The sequence below is a fragment of the Glycine max genome, chromosome 1 (genome assembly GCF_000004515.6).
Source record: "Glycine max cultivar Williams 82 chromosome 1, Glycine_max_v4.0, whole genome shotgun sequence".
NCBI classification, from domain to species: Eukaryota; Viridiplantae; Streptophyta; class Magnoliopsida; order Fabales; family Fabaceae; genus Glycine; species Glycine max.
Genome location: NC_016088.4, coordinates 8,597,849 through 8,625,353, shown reverse-complemented (window position 1 = coordinate 8,625,353; position 27,505 = coordinate 8,597,849). Strand labels below are relative to the sequence as shown.

Here is a 27,505-nt window from a genome sequence, read left to right as displayed (position 1 = left end):
GATTTTCAAAATTTAAAATGTCGTTTCAAGGTCCAATGCCTTAACGACTCTTTGTTCGCAATTAAAACAAATCTTTCAAAAATATAAAATCAATTTAACACACAAACATTCAGACTTAAAGAACTATGTAGGTCTGATTTCCTTATCGCACCTGGGGATACGTAGGAGCAAGGGCAACATTCTTGTCGACTCAAAAAAATAAAAAAAAATAATAAAAGAGGGAAATTAAATAATATTGAAGTCACATTTTTGCACACTCGATTAAAGATTGTCGTCCCTTGTGATGGGCGCGTGGGATGCTAATACCTTCCTTATGCGTAAACAACTCCCGAACTTTTCTTTTCAAAATCTGATACCTTTTTTTGGTTTTTCTAATGTTTTCCTCAAATAAGCGTTAGTGGCAACTCCCACTCGTTTTCTTTTTTAGAAGACGTACCTTTTTATTTTCATTCACCGTCCCATCGTGAGGTAGGTTGCGACAACATTGTTGGAAATAAATTCAGGAGTTTGATGGAATCTAGATGTGCCCACAATATATCTCCGACAATATCTTCACTATCCAACCGTCTAAACTAGTAAACATATTCGTCATGTTCTATCAACTTCATGAGATGTATTTTTGTTATTGGACCCCTTTGTTCACGATGATATTTCTGACATTCATTGTATATGGTTTTGATGGTGTTGATATTTGTTTGATCTTAATAATCGTACTCTTAAAAAATCTAAAAGAATAAAAAAAAGATCAATAACAAAACATACGGCTTCACAAAACATAAGCATATAAAAAGTAATGTAATATACCTCATCAATCATGAAATAACTAGAAAAGTCGAGATAGCTAGGTTGCGACTATATAATACTCGTTGGATTACAAAATGTAATGGTGCCTGGTGAGGGGATTTTCTTCCTGCACCATTAATACTTCTTTTGCACCCAAAATTTTGAGTGAAAAACCAATTTTGCCCCTGATTCATTTAACTTAAATTTAAACTACGAATTGGGAATCCGTCTGCTGCACCATTCATGATGTTTTCATTTTCCTCTCAAATTCTCTCATCTTCATCTCTTCAATTTGTGGTTCGTCTTCATCTTCTTCATCAAGCAGTGTGTGGTCGTGGTTGGTGTCCACCGTCGTTCCAAAATTGATGCCATGAGTTTTGCTTTCTCTGTATTGAATTTACAGATTGAGAATCCATATAATCCATAAGGATTGATAATTCGTATAATCCTTACGAATTGACAATCCGTATCAACCTTATGGATGAGTAATCTGTATGAACCATACGGATTAATAATTCGTATAAACCATATGGATTGACAATTCGTATGGAGTAAACAAAGGAAAATAAAAATTTATCGGTGATGACGCAAGGCTACTCATGACGGTAGAGGAACTCGCGGAAGACGACAAGGAACTACTAGAGGAGAAACTAGGGAAGAACCACGAATAACAAACATACACTACGAATAATACCAACATTAGCTTTGCAAAGGAGAATGAGGAAACCAATGAATGCGCCAAAAATTTCAAATGAATAGTGCAATCCGTAGGCTATACGAAAAAAAAGAAAAAAAGGAAGGAACGAAAAAAAAGAAATAAAAAAGGATAAAGTTAGAATTTTTTAAAATATATTAAGTGTAGAAAACATTTGTTGGATGTAAAAAGAATAACCCGTTGTGAGTCCCAACAATCAAAACAGATTATTAAGCCCAGCCCATAGAGGCAAAGATAGTCCAAACAGAAAACACAGGTTTAATTTCAAATGTTTCAACTCTTTCAACTAGTACCTTTTTCCACCTCAGTCCGAGTTTCAACTCGTTTGAACTCAGTGTAGCAATGGCGATGATGCAAGGTGTGCAGAAGAACACGCTATACGTGGGAGGCTTAGCGGAAGAAGTGAACGAGTTGATCCTCCACGCGGCGTTCATTCCCTTCGGCGACATCAAGGACGTGAAGACGCCGCTGGACCAGGCCTCGCAGAAGCACCGCTCCTTCGGCTTCGTCACCTTCCTCGAACGGGAAGATGCCTCCGCCGCCATGGACAACATGGACGGCGCCGAGCTCTACGGCCGCGTCCTCACCGTCAACTACGCCCTCCCCGAACGCATCAAGGGAGGGGAGCAGGGCTGGGCCGCCCAGCCCGGTAAGCCCAAAACCCTAACCCTCTTTTCCACCTTTTGAATGAGCGTCGGAAAAATTGATTTTGAATGAAATTGATTTCGCAAAATTGATCTTGGTTAAATTGATTTGGAACTACGAAATTGATTGTGAATGAAATTAATTTTGCAGAATTGATTTTGGTTAAAATTGATTTTAAAGTGATGTGATTCATGTTTGAATGTTTTTACTCCAAAAGCAAGTTTAACAGTAAAACTCAAATATAAAATGCTTGGTCTGAAGCAGATACTACGAGTTGCTTCGACTCGGAATCAATTTCAACATCATTTTGGAAAATCTAACGTGAAACTAAAGAACACGTGCTCAATTACAATATTTTAGAAACCCTAAGGAGTGAATGTTTTAATTCATTCTACGTGTTGTTTGGTGGTTTTTGAGTGATTGATTGATTTTGTGTTTGAATCAGTTTGGGCGGATGCGGATACCTGGTTTGAGCGGCAGCAGCAGGAGGAAGAGATGAAACGGATTGAGAAGGAGAATCGTGCGGCGATGGAGGCGGCAGAAGACTTGCACCGGAAGCAAGTGGCAGAGCAGCGAGAGGGAGAGAAGGAAGAGGAAATTGAGATCAAGGATGATCCTATGGCCAAGGCTGAAGCGGAGGTTCTTCAAAACCAATGACTTGTCAAAACGGCGCAACTTGGTGAGGGAAATGTTGCGTTTCATTGTTTGTTTGCCTCATTGTAATGTCTGATGAATCTTGTGTATGGGGTGACATGGTACTGTAGAATCTGAAACAGGGTAGCTAGTGAAATGAAATCACCATTAGTTTGGAAATGAAATTACACTACTTTGAATTTTAGATTCATATATACATATAATGACCTTACAACAAAACTCTGAGTTTTTTCTAATTATTTTAAGGTATGTATCCTTCTGTTTTTAAGTGACATTTTAGGCACGTCTAAGGTAAATATGCCTCTTGTAGTACCAACCGAAGTAGGACTTAAATTTCTATAGTCTTACAACTTCTAGAGCTAATTTCATTGCTGTTCTCCAGCAAAAGGAAATTTACGTTGATGAATCTAACTATATTCTGTAGATGCTGAATAGATTCCGATTCTTACTTCTCAGCTAATCCCAGTTTGGCAGATTTGTAGATAGTCTTTTCCAAAGACCATTCCATTGTTTGGTAATTAGTACCATCCCATATCCTTTACCTGAAACTGAGACAAGTATAAATTCTTCTAGTATCCTTAAATCAGAAAGAAGAATTACCCGAACCAAGATGAACACTGAGTCCATCCATCATGTGTTTAATAGCCTTAGTAATGCTTCTCCAAATAATAGAAGTCTTCAGCCCCAGTATAGAAGAAAGAATATGTGATTGGAATCTATTCTGGTTCACAGTGCTGAACCTAAACATTGTTACTATAAAAGGTTGAATATGGCTGGGGACATTCCCTACCCAAATTCTGGAACCAAATTGTTTAGACAAGCCATCCAGCTTGTGAGCAACAGAGTTCCTAAGTCTACTAATATGTCACACAGAACACTCCTCAAAATAGCACATAATTTCCCTGCAGTCTTCGATGATAGGTTCAATAGATTTTTCTGATAGATACAAGTAGACCATTGCTGAAGTATCCTATTCAGTAATAACTTCATGAATTTGTTGCTCCTTTGCCACTTCTAAACTCCATCTAACTCCCAAGACCTTAGCAAGGGCATGGTCCACCAGGATATTCTATTTATTGCACACCAAAAATACAACATCACCCATGTGATTTCTGACAACCAGCCCCCAACCTGTGTAGCCCTCCTCAAGACCAGCATTGGCATTCACAGGTGGCTCCCTCTTCTGCCAAATGCTATTACCTGAGAGTTTTGAAATTACTCATTGCTTAATGGCTTGAATACAGAGAAACAGGGCTGTTGCATTGCACAGACAAATGATTTCAATCACAAAAAGTGGGTGGCATGGTTCAAATTGTTATATTTTTCTGCTATATTCACGCTTTTTATTACAGGTTGGGGTTCTCGATTTTCTTTTTGAATTTTTTGAAGCCATGTCTTTATTGATACTTCTTGTTCCCAGCTTTTGAGTTTTGACACTTCTTGTGTTAAATCTGGATATATATTGTTAATAGTGTTTTTTTTTGTCTATAACTTCCTCTGCTACTAATTGGTAATATGTCACAACTCAATTCTCTCCCAATTTTGATAATTTGAGTCACATATTTAGTGGTTTTTCATTCTAATTTACTTTCTGTCGTACACTATGGTTAATTGATTTTCTTTTTTTTTTCCTCTTTATTCAATGTTCAACATTATAGTGAAAGGAAAAAGGTTTGTAGGAATTTTATTTTATGATCTAAATATGATTAGGAGATACCCCTTTCCTTTTAATTAATTTTTTCATGTTTCTTTAATGGTTGACTTTATTGATAAGTTATCTGGGGTCTCTAAAATTTATTTCTTTTTGTTAATGACAGAACTATCATGCAAAACTCTAATTTTTATGCTCCCTTAAATTTGGGAACACCTAATCAAATGAAATTCTTAATTGTAGCTCTCCCTGGTTTAATTCATAATGCTATACTTCTATTTGGAAATAACTTGATTCGTATGTTTTCTCAAAATTTTATGAAACTTCATAACCTTTCTAACCCTTTCATTCTCCATTTGGAAAAGGCAAAGTGATAGGGATCTAAATTTACTCAAGGATACACTTTGTTAATTATTGGGATACATAAATCTGCACAGAAACAGTTTTTAACTGTGACTGTAAGAGACAAAAGTCTAATCTCTAGCATTTTCATTTCTTTGGAGAAATCTCTTTTTTGTTTTAGCATTTTAGTTTGAAGCTTTACTTATTGTTCTGTAAAGTTCAAATTATGTTTCATTGCTGCTTTTTTTTTTATCAGCAAATGTTAGTATGTTAAAATGTTTGTTAGCAAAAGAGATCAAATCTGCCACCTTTTTCCTCTTTCCTTCTTTAACCATTCAACCCACCTTATATCTCATTCCTTTCTTATTACTTTTTAGTTTGACTCTCTAGTACTTAAAAAAAAAACTAACTAGTGATCTGGCTCTTATATGTGAAGATCTTATATCTTTCCAAAAGTTGCAAAAAATAATTGAAATATCAAATTCTTCTATAAATTTGTTGAGGAAATGAGAAAAAAAGTTGAATTAAGGAGAGAAAAATTTGAAGAGTCCCAGCCTTCAATTTTCATAGGGTGGCTCTTAAGAAGGCTAAAGTTGCTAGGAAGAGATATACAAAACTATTGTTGGGATACAACTTTCAATGAATAGAAATGATGATCAAGACAGGCAAAGATGTTAACACTTTAAAGGTTCATATAGCTTTTGGTTGTTTTGTTTGGATGTTGGAGATATAAAAGCTTATTATAAGAGTGTGCCTTTAGTTTAGGGATTATAAAAGTAGGCTGTAAATTGGCTTGTAAATTCCCATGTTATCTTGTTTTTGCATAGTTGTATTGTGTAAACCTTTAAGAATTAATCTTTTTCTTGCATGTTATCTTTTGCGAAGTTAATGCCCAACAAAGGCTCAAGAAGATCTATAGCAACTTTTTCAACGGCCAAATTTACTTCCCAAGGCTAATTTATTATGTTTAAAATAAAAGTATATAAAAAGATTTCTCAAATATGTATACATCATATGCAGATAAACTAACAAAGCAATAACATCATCGAAAAAAACAAAGCAATATGATATATTCGTATAAATGTATAAAAAATAGAAGACATGTATCAAAAGCGACCACCATTGCTCCAAAGAAGGATCAACATCAATAATGGACAAGAGCCACAGGGCTGAACATAGCAACAAATAAGGGACTATGAAGGTGGCCTTAGGTAGCTGATAAAAGGAACCTCGAGTGTTAGATCAATTTGAAAAGGCTCAATGTTACTTTTTGTTTCATTAAATTTTATTTTGATATATTAAATTTTAAAAGTTTTATTTTGATTTTTTATGTTTTTAAAAGTTTCATTTTGATCTCATTTTTCTTATTTTCGTTAACGTTAGTTATTCTGTTAACTTAAATTTTAAAATAATGACTACTAAAAATTTATATTCTCTTTATTTTATTTTAAAAATTATAAACCACAAAATAAAAATTCCTCTTTCGGATCTAAGTTTTTTTCCCACCCTCTTCTAGATCTAAAGCAAGCCCTTAATCAACACCACTAGAGTCATTAAATCGAAGCCATGAATGAAACACAAATCCGCAAGAATTGCAACGCCCAACTTGTCCACAATGCTCTGGGATGGATAGTTCTCCAATTACCCCCAACAACTTCTCAATGGAGGTCTTTTTTCTCTCGACGAAGGTCTCGAGCTTGAATGCCATGGCTTTGCCGGAGGAGAACAAAAAACAAATTTGATGGTGCGGTGGTTGCTTCGATTGATGGCGTGGTGGGTCCGTAGATTGAGTTATCCCTCACCTTCGACGGTGGATTTTGATTTGGCATTTAGGGACTTTTATTTTTCTGATGATTGATGAATATTTATTGTTATAGTATTATGATGAATTCTTGTGTGGTCTGATGCTTATCTGCAACTCATTCTTGTGTGGAGGATTAAAGTTTGATCCTATTTCTTGTTTAATTGACATTTACCATTTTAGACCGGTGGAAATTTGGATGGTGGTGCCGTGGACATTGTTGAATAAGATGAACAGGGGGAGGAGGTTTTTTTAGTGGTTTATAATTTTAGAAATAAAATAAAGATTATGACAGTTTTAACAGCTATTGTTTTAGATTATTTATTTAAAAATTTTCTGAGTTAATAGAACTTCTAACTTTGTTAACGAAAATAGAAAAAATGAACGAAAACAAAATTTTGAAAAACATGAAAAATTAAAACAAAACTTTTAAAACTTAAAACATCAAATCAAAGAAAAGTAAAACTTAATGGAATATAGGTGTAATTAGGTGGTGATACACATTGTTTTGGACCAACTTTCTAGCCTAAATTCATTTCATAGTTTCAAATGACATTTTTATACTAAATTCATTTATTCTCATAATTGCAGATTAACTCAACGTGTTATTTTGAAAATAAAAATAAAGAGATGTCTTAGAATGTTAGGATTTAATAAAATTGATGTAAAAATGCAATATTATATGAGAAATTATAGTTACACAATTTTTATATATCAAACTATGCCATAGAGATAAGAAGAAAACAGAGAAAAGTATAAAATAAGAAAGTTAATGTGATAAAAAAATACTATAGTAAAAATGTTATAAAATTGTACTATATAAATAGTATATCTCTTATTAAGAATGTTCAAACAATTTTTGTACTATACAAAACGGAACCATATAAACGATTTGAAACATGCACATACATACTCAAGTATTTTAAAACTGGCTAGCAGTGTGAATACAAAACCTAAATGCATTTTAAATTACTTGATTGTTCTTAAAATATTATTTAAACAAAAATCATTTAGGGTGAATATATGTATCTAATCTTTTCTTAAGTTCACTTTTTTCAATACGACATCCAGTTAAAATAACAATATTTTATATTCTATCGTCATTCCTCGCTTTTCCCCCTCTCATTCCTTGTCCCTTACATTCCCCCAAAGAATGGCTTAAGTTATTTGAAATCTCTCTCTTCGTTAAAATATAGTATTCAAACACTTAACATCACTTTTGAGTGTCAGACCTAAAATAGTGGGAACTTGATTATTGGGTTACGTCCTTGACAAGAATAAGCAAGGAACAATCAATTCTTACATTTGATTGTGCTTAGTATCTCATTAAAGAATTAATTCTAAATATAAAATTAATTTTAGATAAATTTTCATATATTTAATTTTATTTTAAACAAAAATTTAAAATTAATTATAAAAAATTATACTAAATTTTACTCATAACTTAATTTTATAATTAAAAAATATCTAAACATAAATCACATAATAAGAAATAATTACAAATGATTGTGTTTGATTTCTAATAAGAGAATTAATTCTAAATACAAAATTAATTTTAGATAATTTTTTATATAGTTGTGTTCAGAATTATTTGTATTCAAAATTAATTATGACAGAAAAAATTATATTGAATTTTATTTATAACTTAATTTTATAATAAAAAATATCCAAACATAAATCACAACCTTAAAATCAATTTCGTCACACTCATCCAAACATTCATATGAATCAATAAGTTACAAGTGGATAGGTTGAAATAAAACTTGTGAATCAAATATATGTTAAGGAATGAAATAAATACAAGATAGACATAAAATTCAGAATCAAAACGATGGTATGCTGATTATTCAATGCTACATTGTACTTGATGCTTCTTTGTTCCGGCTTTGACAGCATTGTTGTGTTCTACATATGACCTTGGAGTAGGAGTAACATGGCAAAGAACAACACTAACAGAGTTGTTGCTGCAAAAATCCAAATACTCGGGCAGCCCGGCAATTAACATCAGCAGCAGATATGCTGTAGAAAGACAAATTAAACGTCTAGATTTCATGTGAGAACTTTTCTGTCTTAGAATTGCATCACAAACCTTCACAGCATCTAGATTATCTTTGACATTATGCACTCTAACAATATTAGCCCCTCCCAAAACACCAGCTGTGACTGAAGCAATGGTAGCAGGATCCCTCTCAGCTGCATCGGAACGAGAGCAAATTTCACCTAAAAATCTCTTTCTTGAGGGTCCAATAAGCATGGGAGCATGAGAGATGGCCAAACTTCTTGAGGCAATCTCTTCTCTGATATCAGGTAGTCCCATGAGAATGTCTAAATTGTGTTCAGTTTTCTTTGAGAATCCAACGCCAGGGTCAATCATAATCCTCCATCCCGGGATTCCTGACATCTCTGCCTCTCTAACCCGCGAGTATAACTCCGATGATATCTCTTCACAAACATTATCATATTTCAGGTTTTCACTATTCTGCATTGTAGATGGGTCCCCTCTCATGTGCATTGCAACATAAGGAACATTAAGATCAGCCATGACCTTAAACATATTACTATCTAACTTCCCAGCAGATACATCATTTATAAAATGAGCCCCTTTACTCACTGCTTCTGAAGCAACTTCAGAGTAGAAAGTATCCACGGATATGAGCTTTCCTTCTACTTCAGGCATTGACACTACAGCTTCCAGGACAGGGATTAATCTACCTAATTCTTCTTCAGCAGAGATCCTAGATGCCATGGGCCGAGTAGACAGAGCCCCAATATCGATCATATCTGCTCCTTCTGAAATCATTAACCGAACCTGAGAAACAGCAGACTCCACAGACTGAAAATGTCCCCCATCACTAAAACTATCTGGAGTCACATTAAGGATCCCCATGACGGAAGTTCTCCATGACCAGTCAAGTAAGCCATTTGCAACAGGCATTACCCTATACATTCCTTCCTTTCCAAACTCTCCAATAAGGGATTCACTGCCTAAATCTTCCCATAATCCAGAGAGTCCACGAGAATGGCCTGAAAATGAATTCCAGGAAGTAACTGTGTCACTGTCAATAGCTGATCCCAATAAGTCCATCAAGGGGGCCATCACAAATGGCCTTTCCCAAATTCTTTCATGAGGTATAGTGAGGATATCAGATCTGACTTTATATTTACCATAGAATAAAATGTCTAAGTCAATTGGCCTTGGACACCATACCTCATACCATCTGTACGGCCCAAGTCCTTCTCAATTCTTTTGAGTGTAGACAATAGTTCATGTGGACCTAGTTTAGTAACAGCTCTAACTGCTGAGTAGATAAAGCGAGGTTGATCAGTAACATATGCCGGCGCTGTCTCATACAAACAAGCATGTCTTGTGATGTTAATGCCTGAGTTCCTCATCAATTTCAAGGCTTCCTTGAAGTTATGCAGCCTGTCACCTACATTACTTCCCAGAGCAATCACTACTTCCTCTTCTTGTGAGTGCTCTACAGAGGAATTTGAAGCAGTGTGAAAAGAGGAAAAACCCACTCCTGCAATGAAAATTAAAACAGTAGGGAAATTAAGTTTGATTGATTATTCAAAAAATGATGAGCTCTAATCACTTTACTTCCTTTCACAAGCAAAGTGTGATACAAGGATACTTCAAAATTGGCGACATTTCTGTATGGGATTCCGACATGCGAATTTTATGAATGCCTTTGTATCAAAGTTTCATTGCCTTATCTTCAAACCTCTTAATATACATTTTTTCTTTAGAAAATGAAGGGATCATTATCATAACTTGAATATAACTTTTTTATTATTACAATTATGGCTTTTTAATAAATTTTTCCAGATATTAAAGACTAGTAATAATACAATGATAATGTCAAACTAATATAAATATCAGCTATATTTAGACAAATAAATAAACGAGAAAATAAATTAATAAAGTATAAGAAGTTATTAAATATAATTATATTTTGCTTAATATATATTGTCCTACCTGTATCCTTTTTTTTTTTTTAAATTATCATATTTACATATTGAATCTTATCATATTGGATACTCGTGCTGTATCAGTTGACAGCACGAGAAAGCTGAATTTAGGAACCACGCATGGCCTAGAAAGCTGAATTTTTTTTTATCTCTGTAGCACTAAAATACATAATAAATTCTAAGGGGGGAAATCTATTAATTCTATATTTCCATCCGAGTATCAGTTGACAGCGATCTTTGGGTTTAATAACCTTCAATAACGAAAACCAATTCACTAACATAGGCATAGAATGTTGTTTACATACTATAGCAGCCAAAGGCTCACAAATTTCAATCTGAGTCACTTTTCAGTATCAGATCATAGAAAATTCAGTATTCTACTCAAAAGAGCAGCTTCAAAGAGTTCAATGAGTTTACATTTACCTTTAAGATACTTCCTGGCAGCAAAAAGCTTATGCCTGGGTTCCCCTAGATACATTAAAATACTCATCTGAGAATAGACAGAGTGTACATTACATGCAGTATCCCAGCCATTGATAAAAAGGGAAAAAAACATCATAAAGAGTTCACATTCCTCCAGAAAATAAAAAATCCATAGTAATTTCATGCAACAGCAATTAAAAAATAGCAATCCATTGTTCCAATCTAGTGAATCACCCAATGCAGCCAATAAACATTATAATCAATATGACTGCAGCCAATGAGCCTGGTTTATTTTTCCATAACATGCAACACCAAAAAAACAAGATCCAAAACTCTTTGAGAGATAGCATCAAACACCTTGCATAAAATAAGCACAAAGAGTTATAACCATGCCTACCTTGGAAATACCCGTGTCAAGGTTTTAAATTGCGGTTGCACTCACTGTTGCAAAGACCTCCAAAACCTTAAATGTTACAAAAAAAATTTTAAAAAAAAATTGCAGATGGTCAAGACTGATGCAATTCACAATCTCCCAAACTTTAAGTTACTGTTGCTGACTGTAATTTAAAACTGTTACCATAAAATATACATTATTGTTTCTTGAAGATACCAATTAGATGGTTATACTGTGATTCTTACTTCATCTCCGCGAATTGGGTTGGAAGAGCTAGAAGGACACTCCAAGACCCAAAACCAGAGAGGGAGGAAGAGAAACAAAACCGACAACGATGCTTGTGTTGGGCTGGGTGTGGAGGTTGGTGGTTTAGTGGGTGGTGGCACGCGGCGGTGCACGACGTGGTGTCCTACGGCTTTTGAATGCAGGTGTAGAGGGTTAGAGAAAGAAGAGGAAGAGGCTGACTGTTGAATAGTTGAGGCACTAAACTGAAATTTTGAATAATTAAGTATCAAAATTAAATCTTAAAATATAATTAAGAGATTAAATATATAATTAAATCAAATAATAAATCAATTTGCTCTTTAATTCTTTTTGCAAATATTTTTCCAAAATAATAAAATTAATTTTTTAATCCTTATATATAGATATTATAATTGAAAACATTATCCGTTCTTATAAATTATCTACCAATAATATTCTTAGATCATTGGTAATGAAAATTGAATTGAATTCAGGTAAATATATGAGTTTGTTTTACTAATTGAACCAACTTAGTTGACGATTCTTTTATATATTTTTATTTGTTGAATTTAATTCTTTTTTATTATGATATTGATGTAAGATATCATCAATTTTACTTATAATAACTCTTAATCATATTTTTTATCTATAATATTTAAACTTGAGATCTTTTTGTTTAGAAATATTAAATCAAGTTATATTCAAATAAATAACTTATTGATTTAATTTTTCTATTATTAAAATATTTATTGTGATCCTTTAATTATTAAATATATATGCAGTGTGAATGTGGGATTGTTTTTTTACTAACCATATTAGTCTAATAGTAAGGTATCTGCTGTAAAAATAAATAGTAAAGTCCTATTTTCTATTAGATTAAGCTAATGTTATTAGTGAGAAAACAGATAAAAAAAAAAAGAGAGCTACATAATGCATATACTTTAATAATTAAAAAATTAAATTCAACATTTTAATAATAAAGAAGTTAAATAGTATAAATTAAAACAAATAAAGAGGCCACAAAAGTGATTTTACTAATTATTCCATATAAGCATCTTTTAAGTAATGAATATCTAAGTTTAATTAATTTGATTTTTTTAACATTAAACTTGTTTGGAAGATTAGTAAAATATTGATGTATTTTTTTATTTTTTTACTTTAAGACAATTTAATAAGGTAATGAAACTTGTTTATACGGCATGACGTTCGAGGCGTGACCCTACCATTTTTAAAAAACCCTTGTCGTTTTGGGTTGTTTCTCTTAAACCCTCCCTCTCTCCAGAGCCATAATCTTCTTGTGCTAACCAAACTAAACCTTAGCTACTAGCAGGTGCAGGGTGTCATGCCTGAAGGAAAAACTATTCAGTGTTTGTAAACTTGTGCTCATTCCAATGGCGTATCTTTCTTTTCCCCAGTTTCTCTCGCTTCCTAGGTTCTCTCTCTTTTCTCTCTCCATTGATACTCTCTGCTTATAGTCTCTCCATTTTCTATTTTCAAGAGTTTTTCTTCAATTTTGAATTTTATGGTGTAATCAAGAAATGGTTTTCAAGGAAAAATTTGAAATTTAGCAAATTAGTTGAAACCCATTGATCCCCTCTTATGATTTGGATAAGAATATAATTTAAAAAAAAAATCAATTTTTTCCTTTTTTTTTTTTTGGGGGGGGGGGGGGGGGGGGGGGGTAATCATGTAATGAAGTTCAGGATAAGAAATTTTGGAATTTGCTATTTGGTGAGCTTTAGAGGCTCAAGTTTTGCTGAATTTTAGTTTGTGGTGGTTGAATGTGAGTGTGTAAATAATATTGTCTCTGCAATGTGCAGGTACCACATGACTTGGTCCTATTGCTGCACTTCTTTTAACACAGTGCAACTTGGGAAACTCGGGCCTGGGTGTAAATGGGGTCATGTCGCAATGGCTAGGAAAAAGGCCTCTCTAGACTCTTCTATAGAAGAAGAGCCCAGTGACAATGAATCTGTGGTGGAAAAGAAGACGACTAGGTCATCTAAAATTAAGAAGACAACAGTGAGGACTAGGAAGAAAACAAAAGATGAGTCCCCTGGAGATACAGATGATGCCTCTATTGAAGGAAGCTCAGCGGCCGCTAGTGATGATTCCAAGAAAACTCGAAGGACTCGGAAAAAAGGTAATCTCTTGATCTTTGTCTCAAATGAAAATACTGGGAATTTTATGCATTATAATGTGTTTTGCTTATAAGTGCTAGCTAAGTCCTGCTATCGTTTATAGGTGCATCTAGTTCTGCTGGCCTGGAAGAAAAGAAGGAAGTCAAGGAAGAGAAAAAGGTTAGAAGACGAAAGAAAACTGAAGAGGAGAAATTAATTGTAGAGGATAAAGGTAGTGAAGCTGAAATCAGTGACCAAGATGAGCCTTCATTTCTTGAAAATGTGGAGGACGATAGTGACAGTGGCTTGGAACTGATAAAAGATGATGGAGAGGACATTAGCTTTACTTATGGATGGCCTCCTCTTGTTTGTTGCTTTGGAGCTGTGCAGCATGCTTTTGTGCCTTCAGGGAGACCCGCCAATAGGCTTATAAATCATGAAATCCATGAAAGCATGAAGGATGCCTTATGGAGCCCTGAAAAATTTGTTAGGGCTCCAGGGGGCTCTGCTGGTAGTGTTGCTATTGCTCTTGCTACCTTGGGTGGCAAGGTTGCTTTCATGGGAAAACTTGCGGATGATGATTATGGTCAAGCAATGCTATACTATATGAATGCGAATAATGTCCAAACCCGATCAGTACGTATTGATAGTAAAAGGGCAACAGCTGTATCACTGATGAAGGTTGGTAAAAGGAGTCGACTTAAAATGAGTTGTGTAAAACCCTGTGCTGAAGATAGTTTGACAAAGTCTGAGCTAAATTTTGATGTGCTGAAAGAGGTATGAAACTTGAAATCCATTAAAGAAAAATATGTAAAATAAGTAAATAGAATTCTCTGTATCTTGTAGGGTCTACTCTAGCCTGATCATTGTTGATAACTTGATATGGCAATGCTATTGGGCTTCCATTGGTATGTGTTTTTCTTCTTTAGATGAAACCAGTAGAATGCTGACATTGATGTGTAGTAGATTGCCATGTTAATATTTTCCTTAAATATTGGACATCAAGTTAATAGATAGGCCAAAGTTGCATAATTAAAACAGTATGGGACTAAATTTGTGGGGAAAAAAACAAGGGAGACCAAATTCGTGAATAACGATAGTAGGAGGATCAAAAGTGCAATCAAGACTAAACTATTTTATCCTCTTGTTTGTGTTGGTTTACAACCATTGAAATGGTGCATTGTTGGTTTCCATGTTAGTTACAGCCATGTGTGCATTTGAATAAAAGGCAAAAGCATGAATAATTTAGTTCTAGGCTCTATTAGGCATGGTTGCTTGCCAAAGGTTGTGTTAGGTCCTCTATATAATTTATGCTCCTACTTTTTAGGTTTTAGCTGCTTGGGAGGTTAGATTGCTGCCAACTGCTATTGAGTACTTTAAAAGTTTAAATGCATGTCATGCAGGCAAAAATGTTCTACTTCAATACACATTCCCTGCTTGATCGTAACATGAGGTCAACTACATTACAAGCCATCAAGATTTCAAAGCATTTTGGAGGGGTTATTTTCTATGATCTAAACCTTCCTATACCACTATGGCACTCTAGTGAAGAAACTATGATGTTCATTCAGCAAGCGTGGAATCTTGCAGACATTATTGAGGTCACTAAGCAAGAACTTGAGTTCTTATGTGGGATCACACCATCTGAAGAATTTGACACCAAAAATAATGCCAGGTCGAAGTTCGTCCATTATGAACCTGAAGTGGTTTCCCCACTTTGGCATGAAAATCTTAAGGTTTTATTTGTGACTAATGGAACTTCCAAAATACATTACTACACAAAAGAGCTCGATGGTGCTGTTCTTGGGATGGAGGATGCCCCAATTACCCCATTCACTTGTGATATGTCAGCAACTGGAGATGGCATTGTTGCTGGTAAATCATAGTAAATTTACGTTTCAATCATAGGCCTGCATTTTTCCCCCATATGAAGTATCAACCCATTTGAAAAATAAAAAAGGAAACCTCTTGAGGCCTTGAGAGAGTAAAATGAAATAAGTTTCTCCTATAAATTAAAATTAACTTATCACAATTTAAAATCAGTATTTGGAGCAGTTAAATAAGATAGCTTCTATAAAAGTTGAAGTGCATAAGTTGATTTTAACTTTTGAGTGAAGTTTAATTTATTTTACCTTCTTATTTTCTTCTCTTATAAGTGCATATTGAATAGTTTATCCAAACAGGGCCTAAATGTCTGACACTAATGTGAAAAAAAATCATTCGAGAGGTGATGGATTTTGAAGCAATAAAGCGGAGGTCCTGCAATTTATAGTATAATTTACATAACTTTGGATAATTCTGCTGTCTTATTGTTCTAAAATCCAATAGGAAGACTCTGTTCTTGAAGAATTGACTTAGATAAAACTCATTTATCTAAACAGTATTACACTAGGTGACTAATTGCATATCGGGGTTAGGATTGAGCTACAACATATATAACAGATAAAACTGAATTGCCTTTTTGCCTTGACCTTGATTTTTGGGGGCAAAACCACTTTTGAGTTTGTTTAATGAATGCCATAACAAGCATATGCTAAATGGTTGCATCACTCAGGGCTTATATTGCTTGTATCTTTGGTACATAAAGATTAGTAAAAGAAAACTTCCAAGCATTAATTTCAGACATTTTTCCCACTTCTGAGGTCTCCTATGATCTTTGCAGCTCTCATGCGAATGTTGACAGTTCAACCTGATTTGTTAACTGATAAAGGATACCTGGAACATTCCATCAAGTATGCAATCGATTGCGGGGTTATCGATCAATGGATACTCGGCCGTGTACGGGGCTTTCCTCCACATGAAGATATGGAGGAAGACATAACCCCTGATTCAAATGGCATTAGATCAATTTCAGAAACAGAATACCGCACAGCAGTAGGGTCTGCTAGTGAGTAATATCAGTTTTGTAGCCAATGTTTCTCACAGTGAAAGTCTTCATCCCTTGTATAGAAAACTGAGTGTTTTATTTGTTTGTTTCTTTCTGTGTGTTCCATTTCTAGAGGTTATATTACCTTAGGCTGTTGTATTTCCCATTCTTTTTTTTATTAATGGCATTCGCATTATAATCCAAGCTCAATTCCCCCACTTTACATTTATTTGCCAAAGTTGTGTATTTTCGTGTCTCTTTTTGCACCTCTTATTCGGGGAAGTACTAAAATGTTTTGGTGTTTGTAATTTTTCTCCGGCATCTTTTTCTTTTTTTTTCAAATCCTCATTAATAAATTTGTCCTGCTTTGTTCAATTATAAAGTGTTATATCCACATTACAAACGCTGAAACCTGAGTGTTTTGACAATTTATGTAAGCAAAAGCTAAGACTTCTACCAAGGGAATCTCCAATAGGAAATTGATTATTTTAGATTAAGATAATTAGATTTTATTAGGAACATGGTTCAACTAAGTAATGTAATTATTACTTTATATAAATAAGGTAATTAAATACAATTTACTTACATAACTTATTTTTAATATATTATCAATATTCATTTTTATTGTTTTTACTTTCCAGTTCAATAATTTATTTTAATATTGCATATTTTTTAAAATATTAATTTAATTAAACACTCATTAATTTTAATATTAAGATAAATTATTTTTAATATATTACTTTTGATATTATTTTTAAATTTCGATTCATAAATTTTGATATTGTAATATGATTTATTTTTTAATATATCACAAGCATTAATTTTTGGTTCCAAATGTAAAAGTAAGTAAATTATATATATATATTAAAAAATAAAATTCAAAGTAAATAATGAATTGAAAAGTAAGAAATAACAAGAATATTAAAAGCAATAAAAAACACTATTTATAATATATTAGAAATGAAAAATAAGGATAAAATATGTTTGAGGTCCTATAAAATTTAAAAAATATTAATTTTGTACTCAAATTTTTTCATATTAATTTGGTTCCCATAAAAAAAAATATTTTTGTTAGTCTTTAGAGATAATTCCGTTAGACATTAAACGTGACTAATAAACTTACATATATAATTTGATTACAAATGAATTAAAAAATTTGTGACGGTTAAATCCTCTAAAAGGAATTAAATAATATCTGGTGGCAAACCCCCCTCCCCCTATATTATAATTTTTTGTCACTTCTTACACAATTTTGTCGTACTTTCTGATGAGATTAAAGAAGATGAAACAACACTGAAAACTAACAAAAGTATATTTTTTTTACAAGGACCAAATTAATATAAATTTTTTTGTGAGGATAAAATTAATATTTTTCAAATTTTACATGGACCATAATATATTTTATCCTTAAAATAATTATGAGATTACATTATATTTAATTACCATATATATCTAAAACAATAAATACATTATTAAATTAAACTAAGCACCTAAAAATAATCTAATTATCTTAGCTTGAAGAATCCTTCATTATCTTAATTACCTTAATTAATATTTATTTTTATCCATAAGAATTAATGACAGATATACTAAATTAACTATGACTAGTACGAACACTACTAGAATGTCAAGATAAAAAAATAGCAAAAAAAAAATTGCGAGAACTAAAACAAGATAAATCCATATTTGCAATGACTTAAAATATACTTAAGCCTTTTAGGTTTTATTTAATTTTAATTTCTTAATATTTTGTTTAAAGATAATTTTTTTCAAAGGATTAAAATAAATAGTGTAAATAGTATAGTAATTAAAATGATAAAAAAAACATAATATTAAAAATAATATAATAATTAAAATAAATATTTAAGATTCTTTCAATTGTATTTATTATGTTATTTCCAAGAATAATAAACAAAATAGGTATAGATGATGAATTTTATTAAAATGTTGAGAATAAAATGAAAACAAGAAGTTTAAGTTATAAGATTCTCAAGCAATGTTAAAAAATACAGTAAATTAGCGAAATAAATTATTAAATTTTTTTATCAAACATCTTATAATTATTTTTATATACAATGACGGCAATGGGGATTTTTCTAAGTACTCATACATTTATCACATTTTTTTTGCTACTTGATCGATCTTAACGAGTTAAACATCTTTTTTTTTTGTTAAACAAGCTTATAAAATAATAAGATAACTAAGTTATAAGTTAGGGTTTTTTTTTCTAAATCCCAAGTATAATCTACTAGATGTAATCATGTTTAAACCCAATAAAACTATGGACAACAAAATTCTCCTTGAGTGTTTAATGCAATTACATACCAGAACTCAAACCTAATATATTTGATTAAGCTGAAATAACCCAGCTAAGTTGACCCATGCGCTCCATGGTCATAAGTTAGGTTAAATAACTATTTAAACACATAACTAACACAGAATATAAACTTGAATGGAGATTTTTTAAAGCAAAAAAAAAAAAAATCTAAAATATACGTTTGGCGTCGATGCCTCTCTACGTTAGCTGTTGCTTCATTATTGTTGGACTAACATTCTTGAGAGTGTCCTAGAACTCAATTTGGAATTATGGAATACTTTTGGTGGTTCTTGATGTATAATAATTGAAAAGGGTGGTTTAAACCTTTAGGTGGGAAGTCATCTCATTATACATAAATTTTGTAATTATGCTTTAAAACATTTTCAGTTGTGACATTGTCATTATCCATTAAATCTCTTAATGGTTATATCAGAGTGATGGATATGGGTGGATATAGCTTTCGTCTCTCATTTAATTATCAGCCTTTTTAGTAGGTCGCTCAAGATTGGTATCAAATATATATTTTCTTTCTTTAGCCTTGACAATTTTCCATAGTGGTCTAGGTTATTCAGTTCTTCTCTGTCTCCTTTTGATAAATGAAACGAAACCAAATGGAATGCATACAATAATTAATAAGAAGAACAATTCAATCCCATATTCAAATGCAATACTAATATTGGTAGCAGATATAGACACGAAATCTTGTCCACTGCCATTTTTTATAATTCATTTTTTTTTTTTCACTTCCAGAAGATAGCATGTGGAGGGTTTTTAAAAGGAAAAACTGTTTTTATCGAGAGAAAAATGTGATTAAGAAGTTATACAAGATTAGATTACTTTCAAACACCAACCTAAACAAGTCATTTGAGTACATTTATCAGAAGTTAAATAACTTATAAAAAAAAGTTCTAACTGTGAAAGCATTTTCTTTTTAAAGTATAACAAAGTGGGCCCTAAAACTATGTTCAGTAAAATTATTAACTTCTAAATTCATCAATAGAAATATATATATATATATATATATATATATATATATATATATATAATATTAAGATTCTATTAAAAATATTATTTATATTCTATTGTTCTCGAAATTTTGGATGTACTATCACTTTTGTTTTCCTAGAGTTATTTAAATGATAAAACGACAATAATTATCATTTTTTTTGTTGAAAAGGACAATAATTATCATCTTAATTTTATTACGTTCCTTAAAATGTTATCTTTTCTGTATTCCAACCATCCAAACTAAAGGTAAGTACGAATGTATGTAAATCTATATGCCAAAAGGGTTATCTGTACTTTTACATTTGTAGAAGATCAAAATATATTCAACTGTCTTTTCCATCATCCCTACAAGCACTATAGTTGCTCCGACATAATCAAGTGTATATGTGAGTCCTTGATGGTGCATGTTGCACCCATCAATAACCACAAACTCGAAAAGAAGAATCAATTAATAGATACTTGGTGCCACATACTATCTTCTCCCAATGGCCAGAGGATTCATCAAAATTAATTATCAACAAAAAAAAGAGTGGGGGCATTAAAATTTTCCACCATCAAGTAGAGATTTTTATATATATATATATATATTGAAATTGAAACAAAATAGATAAACAAGAAAGTGGGAAAGTGAACTCTTAGAATTACATGAACCTGATTTTCCTTTCTAAATTGCAAACAAGTGAGACCATCATCATAGCCAATAACCCAATGAAGAAATAGAAGGAAAGAAGGGTGTTGGAACTTGGAATGATAGCCACAAGTTTTATTGGCCGGTTACAAAAACTATACCACACTTTCTCCAAACATCCTCCTAGGAGAAAGCAAGAAAAGGAAAAAGAAAAAAAAAAAAAAAAAAAAACCAAGCTTTCTATCCAAGACATAAGAAATAGGCAGGATTCTAAGGATGATCAACACTTGTGAAATCCCCTAACACTACATACAAACTCAACATGTCCTACTTGTTCAAATTGGAATCTTCAAGTTTTGAGGCAGCCAGCTTATCCAAAAACCACACCAACTTCCCCATCGCTGGTTGGACCATTCTCACTGGTATTAAGGGGCCATCAGGTCCAACATCGTCTATTGCCAAGTGTACGGATTCCGCTTTGCTTTCGCCTGTGACAACTACTGCAACATTGGATGCAGAATTGATGACAGGCAAGGTGAATGTGATTCTCTCAGGTGGGGGTTTGGGGGAGTCAGTAATAAAAGTTACCCATTCTTCCCTTTCATTGAGTGCTGAGTGGTTAGGAAACAATGAGGCAACGTGGCCATCTGAACCCAATCCGAGCAGAATGAGGTCAAACTTTGGACAGTCACTAATCTCAGACACGCTGACAACACGGGTTTTCACTAACTGTCGAATGACAAACTCGTAATCATCGGCAGCTTCTTCTGCTGACACGGAATCGTTAATAGAATGCACATGACTGGGGATAATAGGCACCTGCTAATATAACAAGCATATTAGCAGAAGAATACAAATGAATATTAAATAATCTCGTGGAATATTATAAGACAGACATGGAGAGATAGAAAAGGAGAATTATTTTTACACATCAAATCAAAACATTTATATCAGAGGCTCCCATATTGCATTTGTTGAACTCAATATTTAAATAAAAAGCATGCAAATCCTGAATCATCTCTTTTTCCCCTGGTCAGGAATTTATCCACCAGCATATTTAAAAATGCAATTCAGGGTTTACAAAATGGTTCCTGAAATGAAAAAATGCACCTCTAACAACCAGGGAAACACTGACAAAATTGCTTTCTTAATGACAGTTTTGCTTTCCTAAATAACATATAAGTATTATAGCAACTGCAGCACAGGAAAACATCACATACAAGCTGAATGGTATGGACCTCTGAACAGAATCAGCTAAGAAACTAAATGCACAGAAGAATAGATAATAATGAAGTCTGTGAAGTGTTGAATATTACAGATTCTACGGTACAGAATTATTTTAATTCTCCAGATACAAAGTATATTGATCCTTCAACCAAAAGACATTTATGCGAAATGTAAAGCATAAAGAACAACCCAATCATTAGCTAAACAAAAAAGTTTTACAACACCCCAATTGAACCACACCTTTTTCCTGTTGGGATAAATACATCAAAAGCAAGTTGTACACCCCGGGATAATGTAATGCACATCTTATATTGCTATTTAACCTGTAATACAAGAACATTTTTCTTGAAGGCTGAAAGCATTTTTTACACAATTCATAGTTCGTACATAATCTGCTTGAAGGGATAATCTGTAATTGCCAAGAACTCCCTCTTCCCACCACTATCTCTTGTACCTCTGTACTTTATGGCCATCAAGGGATGCCTTGTATTTGACTAAAATTTTATTAATGCTTCGAAATTTTTAATTCAAAGTGGACTATGACTCCAAGAAGACAACATACGTCTGAGGGATTGTAAGATGACAAAAGTAGAAATTAGGCAAAGAAATAAATTTCAGCCAACTTAGAGCATACATCAAGCATAAAATTCACAATAGGACTAACTTTAAAGGTAATATACTAGAAATATAGACAAATTCAATTTATACCTCCTTTTTCGTGCCTGATAATCACATTCTAGTTTTCTACTGTAAGTAATCATACTTGAAGACAAAAAGGGGATAGTCCATCAACTACAATATTATGGGAATTTTAATTAGCAATATACACAATTAATTAAGGGCTTAACAAACAAAATGAGACTGAAGTAGATAGCCAAACAGTGCAGTCATATTATCTTAAAGCAGCCATTCCCCATATAAATTTCAGAAAGTACCAATGGATTGTGGGAAATAGACATGAAGATCAAGATGTGCTTTGCATAACAACCTGATAGCACTATATACTTGGTGTACTGTATGAATAACCATTGTGCAATGAACAGTGCTCTGGAATTATTTAAAATTCACCACTACATATTGCTGTTACTTTAAAACTAATCTGGCTTGCACTAATAAAACCGTCATCAAGAAATCATTACGAAAACAAAGATAATAAGACATTCTAAGATAGTTTGTCTCTTTCTTTCAGACAGTCTCACTCTTCATATCATGCCAAGGCTGATTATACACAAAAGCTGTTTCTTTTTAATGTCTCTACACAACTCAATCTTACTAGAAAAGTTTACACTTCAGACTAATTTTTCTGTATCTTTTCTGGTTGGTCTTTATACCTACATGCAGAGAGATGTATCTAATTGATTTCAGAGTGAAAAGTCAACAACTGTGATCTTCAGGCTGGACTAAATTGCCAGATTGAGGCTTTTCCTAGAATAAACATGATTTGAAAAGTCATTAAGCATTGGCACATGATCCGTTAACTACAATGATCCAATACTGTGTAAGCTTCCTAAAGAGTAATCTCTTTAGGAAGCTTACACAATATTGGATCATTGTAGTTATTATTGCTACAGCCTTCAAGCAAAATTGTCCACTAATAGGGTCCTCAGCACTTATGAAAGCAAACCTGACAACCAACTTTCAATACATGGAAGTAAATTGGAGAAATTGGAGGCACATGCCACTAACAGGCAATGTACTTCCTCTGATTGTAGCAACAGAATAACAAACTTTCACATGCAATCTTCCAATTTTAAAGTTCTTTTGTGTGTGTTGCTGGTATTCCTCTTTCTTATTATGATATAGTCAATCCTGCTAGGACTGTAAGAATCCCCAACATCATAATTATTGGTAATGGGTATAGTTTAATAACCCAGCATCTAAAACATAAAAGACCCTCCATGAAAGAGCTATTGGGTCCTATCCACCTTGGAGACTAGGCCATAAAAGTCAGCTGAACAGTTACTAGATCAGTTCTGCTGTCTCTCTAGTTCTTATGTTACAAAATCATGTGATAAATTCAGATTTTTGAGAATGTGCAGCTTCGACTTCTCATACTGTCAATAAAAAAATAAAAAAAAAAAGTTCATTTTCTTCCAAAAGCTCTTGCTGCAGTATGCTGGAGAATCAATAAAAATATGAAAGTTTCAATATTACAGTTTCTATGAGGTGGTACTATGAGGGATGGCTGATTCCTTTCACAAATTTGGCATTATCAAGTTTTGTGAAAATGCAACTCCACTTATGCCACTGAACTTTTACACATTTGCTTCATGTCAGACCGACTCAACTATGGTATATCTCAACCCCAATGGTATTTCAAGTCAACTAACTGGTGAATCTTGATCCCATAACTCAATCCCAATGGTCTTTCAAGCCAACTAACTAGTATATCCCATAAATATTGAATATCTACCATTACAATCTTGCAGAAAAAGTACCATAACCTTTCAAGTTTCAGCATAATCCTTTCCTCTACTAAAGACAAGTTTTGGACAGCAGCCTTTTGAGAATTCAAACTTATGTGGTATTGATATATATTATATAATCCTGTGCCCCCTATCCCACGCCTTGAAAAAGTAAAGAAAAGAGGATAAAGAAGAAATTTGTAGTAAACTATGAATGGCTCCTAATTCTGTGAACTATAAAGGGCAAATTAACTTCCATATCAGAATAAATGTTAAATCTCAATTAAGTAAACAGTAAAAACTAGATCCAGAATGCTAATTTTGGTACATATTCAAAATTAGGCACCTTGAAGCAAAAATATAATGTTTCACGTGAAAGAAGCTTCTTTATATAAGCTCAAAAGTGAAACAAAAGCCATCCATCCACGTTGTTTGGTTTTCCCTTTTAAGCAGCAATCAGCATGAGAAGGCAAATTACAAAAGAACAGAGTAATGCTAAAAAACTACAACTACATCACTTTCCTCCAAATTACTATGAGAACAAATCATTCTTTACATAAACAGGATAAAGAAATGAGAAACATGATATGTTTCAATTGAGGGCACAACCTTGGACAAAAGGCCATCTTTAGCAAGCTTATAATTGCTATCGGCATGGTTTTTCGCCACAACACGCTCATCAGCCCAGAAGATATACCACTTGGACCAGTCCACTGTCTTGTTATAAGGAGCTTCACAGAGTTTTCTGTTTGCAAGCATAAGTTTTAACCAACACTAAATCATGAAAGCAAAGAAACATTATATGGAAAAGATGAGATACAAATACCCCATTAAGCCAATGAGAGAACCACCAGATAAAGCAATGGCAAAGACTCCTCGCTCTTTCACAGATGCCTCTGATAACTCAGCAACATAGTCTGCCAAATCAGTCCTAAGCTCATCCACACTCTCATGAATCCTCAACTCTCCTGTATTCTTAGCCATGGTTCAAGAGAATCCAAACTCCAAAAGCTCTATTTTGTAAACCAAAAAAGAAAAAAGAAAGCATCAAAACAAATTCAGAAGGAAATAACAAAGTCAATGAAATTCAAAACACAACCAGCTTTGCATTTAGCCTTCCTAAACCTAAAACACAAAGGGAATTCCAAAGTTGTCCAAGATCCAGCTTCATAGCTAAAAACATAATTCTAAAAAAGGGAAGCAAAAATTCAGAACATAGGTATGAGATAATTTTGATTTTACTTTTTGTTTGACTACAAGACTTACATACATGCCTACATGAGTCATATAATATAACTAAAGTATTGAAAGAAAAAAAAAAAAAAAACTTTAAGCTACGCATGAAACGGTTCACCCCATAAATTCAATTTGCATGTGGACTCTATAATTGTCAAAAAGAAAGCAATTCAACAAAAGGGTATCATCGCCACAACCAAAATTTCAAGAGATCGATGTCAAGAATTGAAAAAGGGTGGAAACAAGTGCACACTTGACAGATTGTAGAAAAAGTTTCAAAGAACAAGAAACACATGCCCCAGATCATAAAACATGTTCAATTGACACCCCCACTGCAGCAGAAACTTAAAGGGAAAAAAAACATGAAGGTCAATCATAGTCTCATTCAGTTTAACATAACTGGAAACAGCATCACAAAGAATCGACACGTTTCACAGCAGTAGAAAGGAAGAAAATGCTTACAAAGAAAAAAAAATTAAAGAAAGGGTGGCACACAGAAGAAGCTGGCAAATGTAGAAGACGGGTGTGGGCATATATATATATACACACACACGTGTGAGGAATTGGATTGTATAAGGTTCTAAAGGAATTCAACCATAAAAAAATTTCTTATTTAATTATAAAATACAAATAGTTAAAACATATACAACCAATGAGAATTGACAGATGCATTTTTTTTTTCGCTGCACTGCACCGGATCATTTTGGATGTGTCTGGTATTTAATAAGAGACTATAAATTTATTTATTTTTAATTTTCCGCGAGTATTTCTCATAGAGAAATTGTTGTTTGACATATCGTCGTATACTAAAATGTGAGCATCTTACTCGATAGATATTCAAACTTTACTATGTGAGATTGTGAGAAACTAATCTTTTTTAATAGAATTATATTTATTAATAGATCATAAATCTATTTATGGGATAGTGGTAAATAAAAATAAAATTTAAATTAAGGTAATATTTTAATTTTTAATATTTAATCACAAAATTCAAAATTTGTTTAGTTTTATGAAAGGATAAGGTTTTGATTTTGAATGTTACACCGGCCCGAGTCCAACTTAGATTCTCATGTGATTGTTAAGATGGAGATATATAACTAAGAAAGGTTGATCCAAATAATAATAAACGAATTCATATTTTAAAACAACATGCGCTCCAAATATGAGAATCTTTTGTGTTTCTTACATGATTTTGAACCTAGATCCGATCGGACCGACCAGTTCGACTAGGAACAGGTCATTTGTTCAGTCTAACTTTCTTAAAAATTGGTGTGTTCTTAAACCGGCTCAAAACTGCTAAATCGGTCGAAGACCGGTAAAACCTCATAGATGAACCGGTTTTATCAATTTTGCTTAAAACTATTTTTTTTTAAAAAAAAACTTTAAAAACGACATTGTTTTGGTTTTAAAAAATAAATATTATGACTTATGATACTTTTAAGTGAAGTTTACTTTTTATTATTGTCAATTTATATATATTATGTTATTTTTTGTTTAATATTATTAGGATATGATATTAAAATATAAAAAAATTATTTTATTAAAACTGTTTCGACTCCGATTCGATCCGATTGAATCATTGATCCTTGAACCAATACTTTCATCGATTCAATGACCGATTTAGTTATGAAAACATTGGTTTTCTAAGTCTTGAGAACCTTGACTTTCATGAGCCCTTGGACTTAGTTCACTTAACTTTTTTTTATTTAGCCAAAACAAGGTGAAGATATAAAAAAAAACTCAATAATAACTTGTGTTCTCCAAAAAATAATTTAGTAACAATATGTTTTTTTTAGTGACAAAGTTTTACAAGACTAATAATCAGTCCAAAAAAAGTTGGGGTATTGTATTAATATTTGAATAACTAATTAAGAATTTAGAAGCAAAAAATATTGAAAGGATAATGCTATTTATGAAGAATTTATACCTTGTTGGGTGTTACGTGCACCCAATGATCGCGACAGAACACAGACTATGTCTAACGTAAATGGATAAAAACGAAGGTAGTGGCAGAACTTTGTTTGCGAGCAAAACAAAATCACCTATGTTTACAGCAGATAATAATGAGAAAATCT

At 32.8% G+C, this 27,505-nt stretch overlaps 3 protein-coding genes and 1 pseudogene across 4 annotated transcripts; 2 read left to right on the top strand and 2 right to left on the bottom strand.

The window, feature by feature from the left end:
• The first annotated feature begins 1,739 nt into the window (after positions 1-1,739).
• LOC100787326 (peptidyl-prolyl cis-trans isomerase E) lies at positions 1,740-3,016 on the top strand. Its single transcript, XM_003517803.5, has 2 exons — positions 1,740-2,147; positions 2,589-3,016. The coding sequence occupies exons 1-2, from the start codon at positions 1,841-1,843 to the stop codon at positions 2,798-2,800; spliced, it is 519 nt and encodes a 172-aa protein (XP_003517851.1). The 5' UTR covers positions 1,740-1,840; the 3' UTR covers positions 2,801-3,016.
• A 5,271-nt stretch (positions 3,017-8,287) lies between these two features.
• LOC100786774 (folate synthesis bifunctional protein, mitochondrial-like) lies at positions 8,288-11,854 on the bottom strand (annotated as a pseudogene).
• Positions 11,855-12,885: 1,031 nt separating this feature from the next.
• Positions 12,886-16,813, top strand: LOC100786248 (fructokinase-like 2, chloroplastic). The gene is made up of 5 exons (XM_006573095.4): positions 12,886-13,055; positions 13,444-13,766; positions 13,868-14,520; positions 15,147-15,618; positions 16,406-16,813. The coding sequence occupies exons 1-5, from the start codon at positions 13,015-13,017 to the stop codon at positions 16,636-16,638; spliced, it is 1,722 nt and encodes a 573-aa protein (XP_006573158.1). The 5' UTR covers positions 12,886-13,014; the 3' UTR covers positions 16,639-16,813.
• A 3,742-nt stretch (positions 16,814-20,555) lies between these two features.
• LOC100809411 (putative 6-phosphogluconolactonase) lies at positions 20,556-25,938 on the bottom strand. 2 transcript variants are annotated; one of them, NM_001255735.2, is made up of 4 exons: positions 25,893-25,938; positions 25,021-25,207; positions 24,804-24,939; positions 20,556-21,381 (listed from the first exon to the last, which is right to left on the bottom strand). In NM_001255735.2, exons 2-4 carry the CDS (start codon positions 25,176-25,178, stop codon positions 20,890-20,892), a joined length of 786 nt encoding a protein of 261 aa, NP_001242664.2. In that variant the 5' UTR covers positions 25,179-25,207; positions 25,893-25,938; the 3' UTR covers positions 20,556-20,889. The 2 variants fall into 2 exon arrangements, with proteins under 2 accessions (NP_001242664.2, XP_040874265.1); XM_041018331.1 differs by lacking the exon at positions 25,893-25,938 and adding an exon at positions 25,684-25,700 and having other exon boundaries at positions 20,576-21,381.
• Positions 25,939-27,505: the final 1,567 nt, after the last annotated feature.

What these genes read in the sequence shown, in the direction of transcription:
- LOC100787326 (XM_003517803.5), top strand. Translation starts at nt 1,841, where the DNA reads ATGGCGATGATGCAAGGTGTGCAGAAGAACACGCTATACGTGGGAGGC. An exon ending in GGGCTGGGCCGCCCAGCCCG is followed by an intron (nt 2,148 to 2,588) that starts GTAAGCCCAAAA and finishes TGTTTGAATCAG; the next exon opens with TTTGGGCGGATGCGGATACC.
- LOC100786248 (XM_006573095.4), top strand. Translation starts at nt 13,015, where the DNA reads ATGGCGTATCTTTCTTTTCCCCAGTTTCTCTCGCTTCCTAG. An exon ending in TCGAAGGACTCGGAAAAAAG is followed by an intron (nt 13,767 to 13,867) that starts GTAATCTCTTGA and finishes TATCGTTTATAG; the next exon opens with GTGCATCTAGTTCTGCTGGC. An exon ending in ATTTTGATGTGCTGAAAGAG is followed by an intron (nt 14,521 to 15,146) that starts GTATGAAACTTG and finishes CATGTCATGCAG; the next exon opens with GCAAAAATGTTCTACTTCAA.
- LOC100809411 (NM_001255735.2), bottom strand. Translation starts at nt 25,178, where the DNA reads ATGGCTAAGAATACAGGAGAGTTGAGGATTCATGAGAGTGTGGATGAG. An exon ending in TCTCTCATTGGCTTAATGGG is followed by an intron (nt 24,940 to 25,020) that starts GTATTTGTATCT and finishes GCTTGCAAACAG; the next exon opens with AAAACTCTGTGAAGCTCCTT. An exon ending in AAGATGGCCTTTTGTCCAAG is followed by an intron (nt 21,382 to 24,803) that starts GTTGTGCCCTCA and finishes TTATATTAGCAG; the next exon opens with GTGCCTATTATCCCCAGTCA.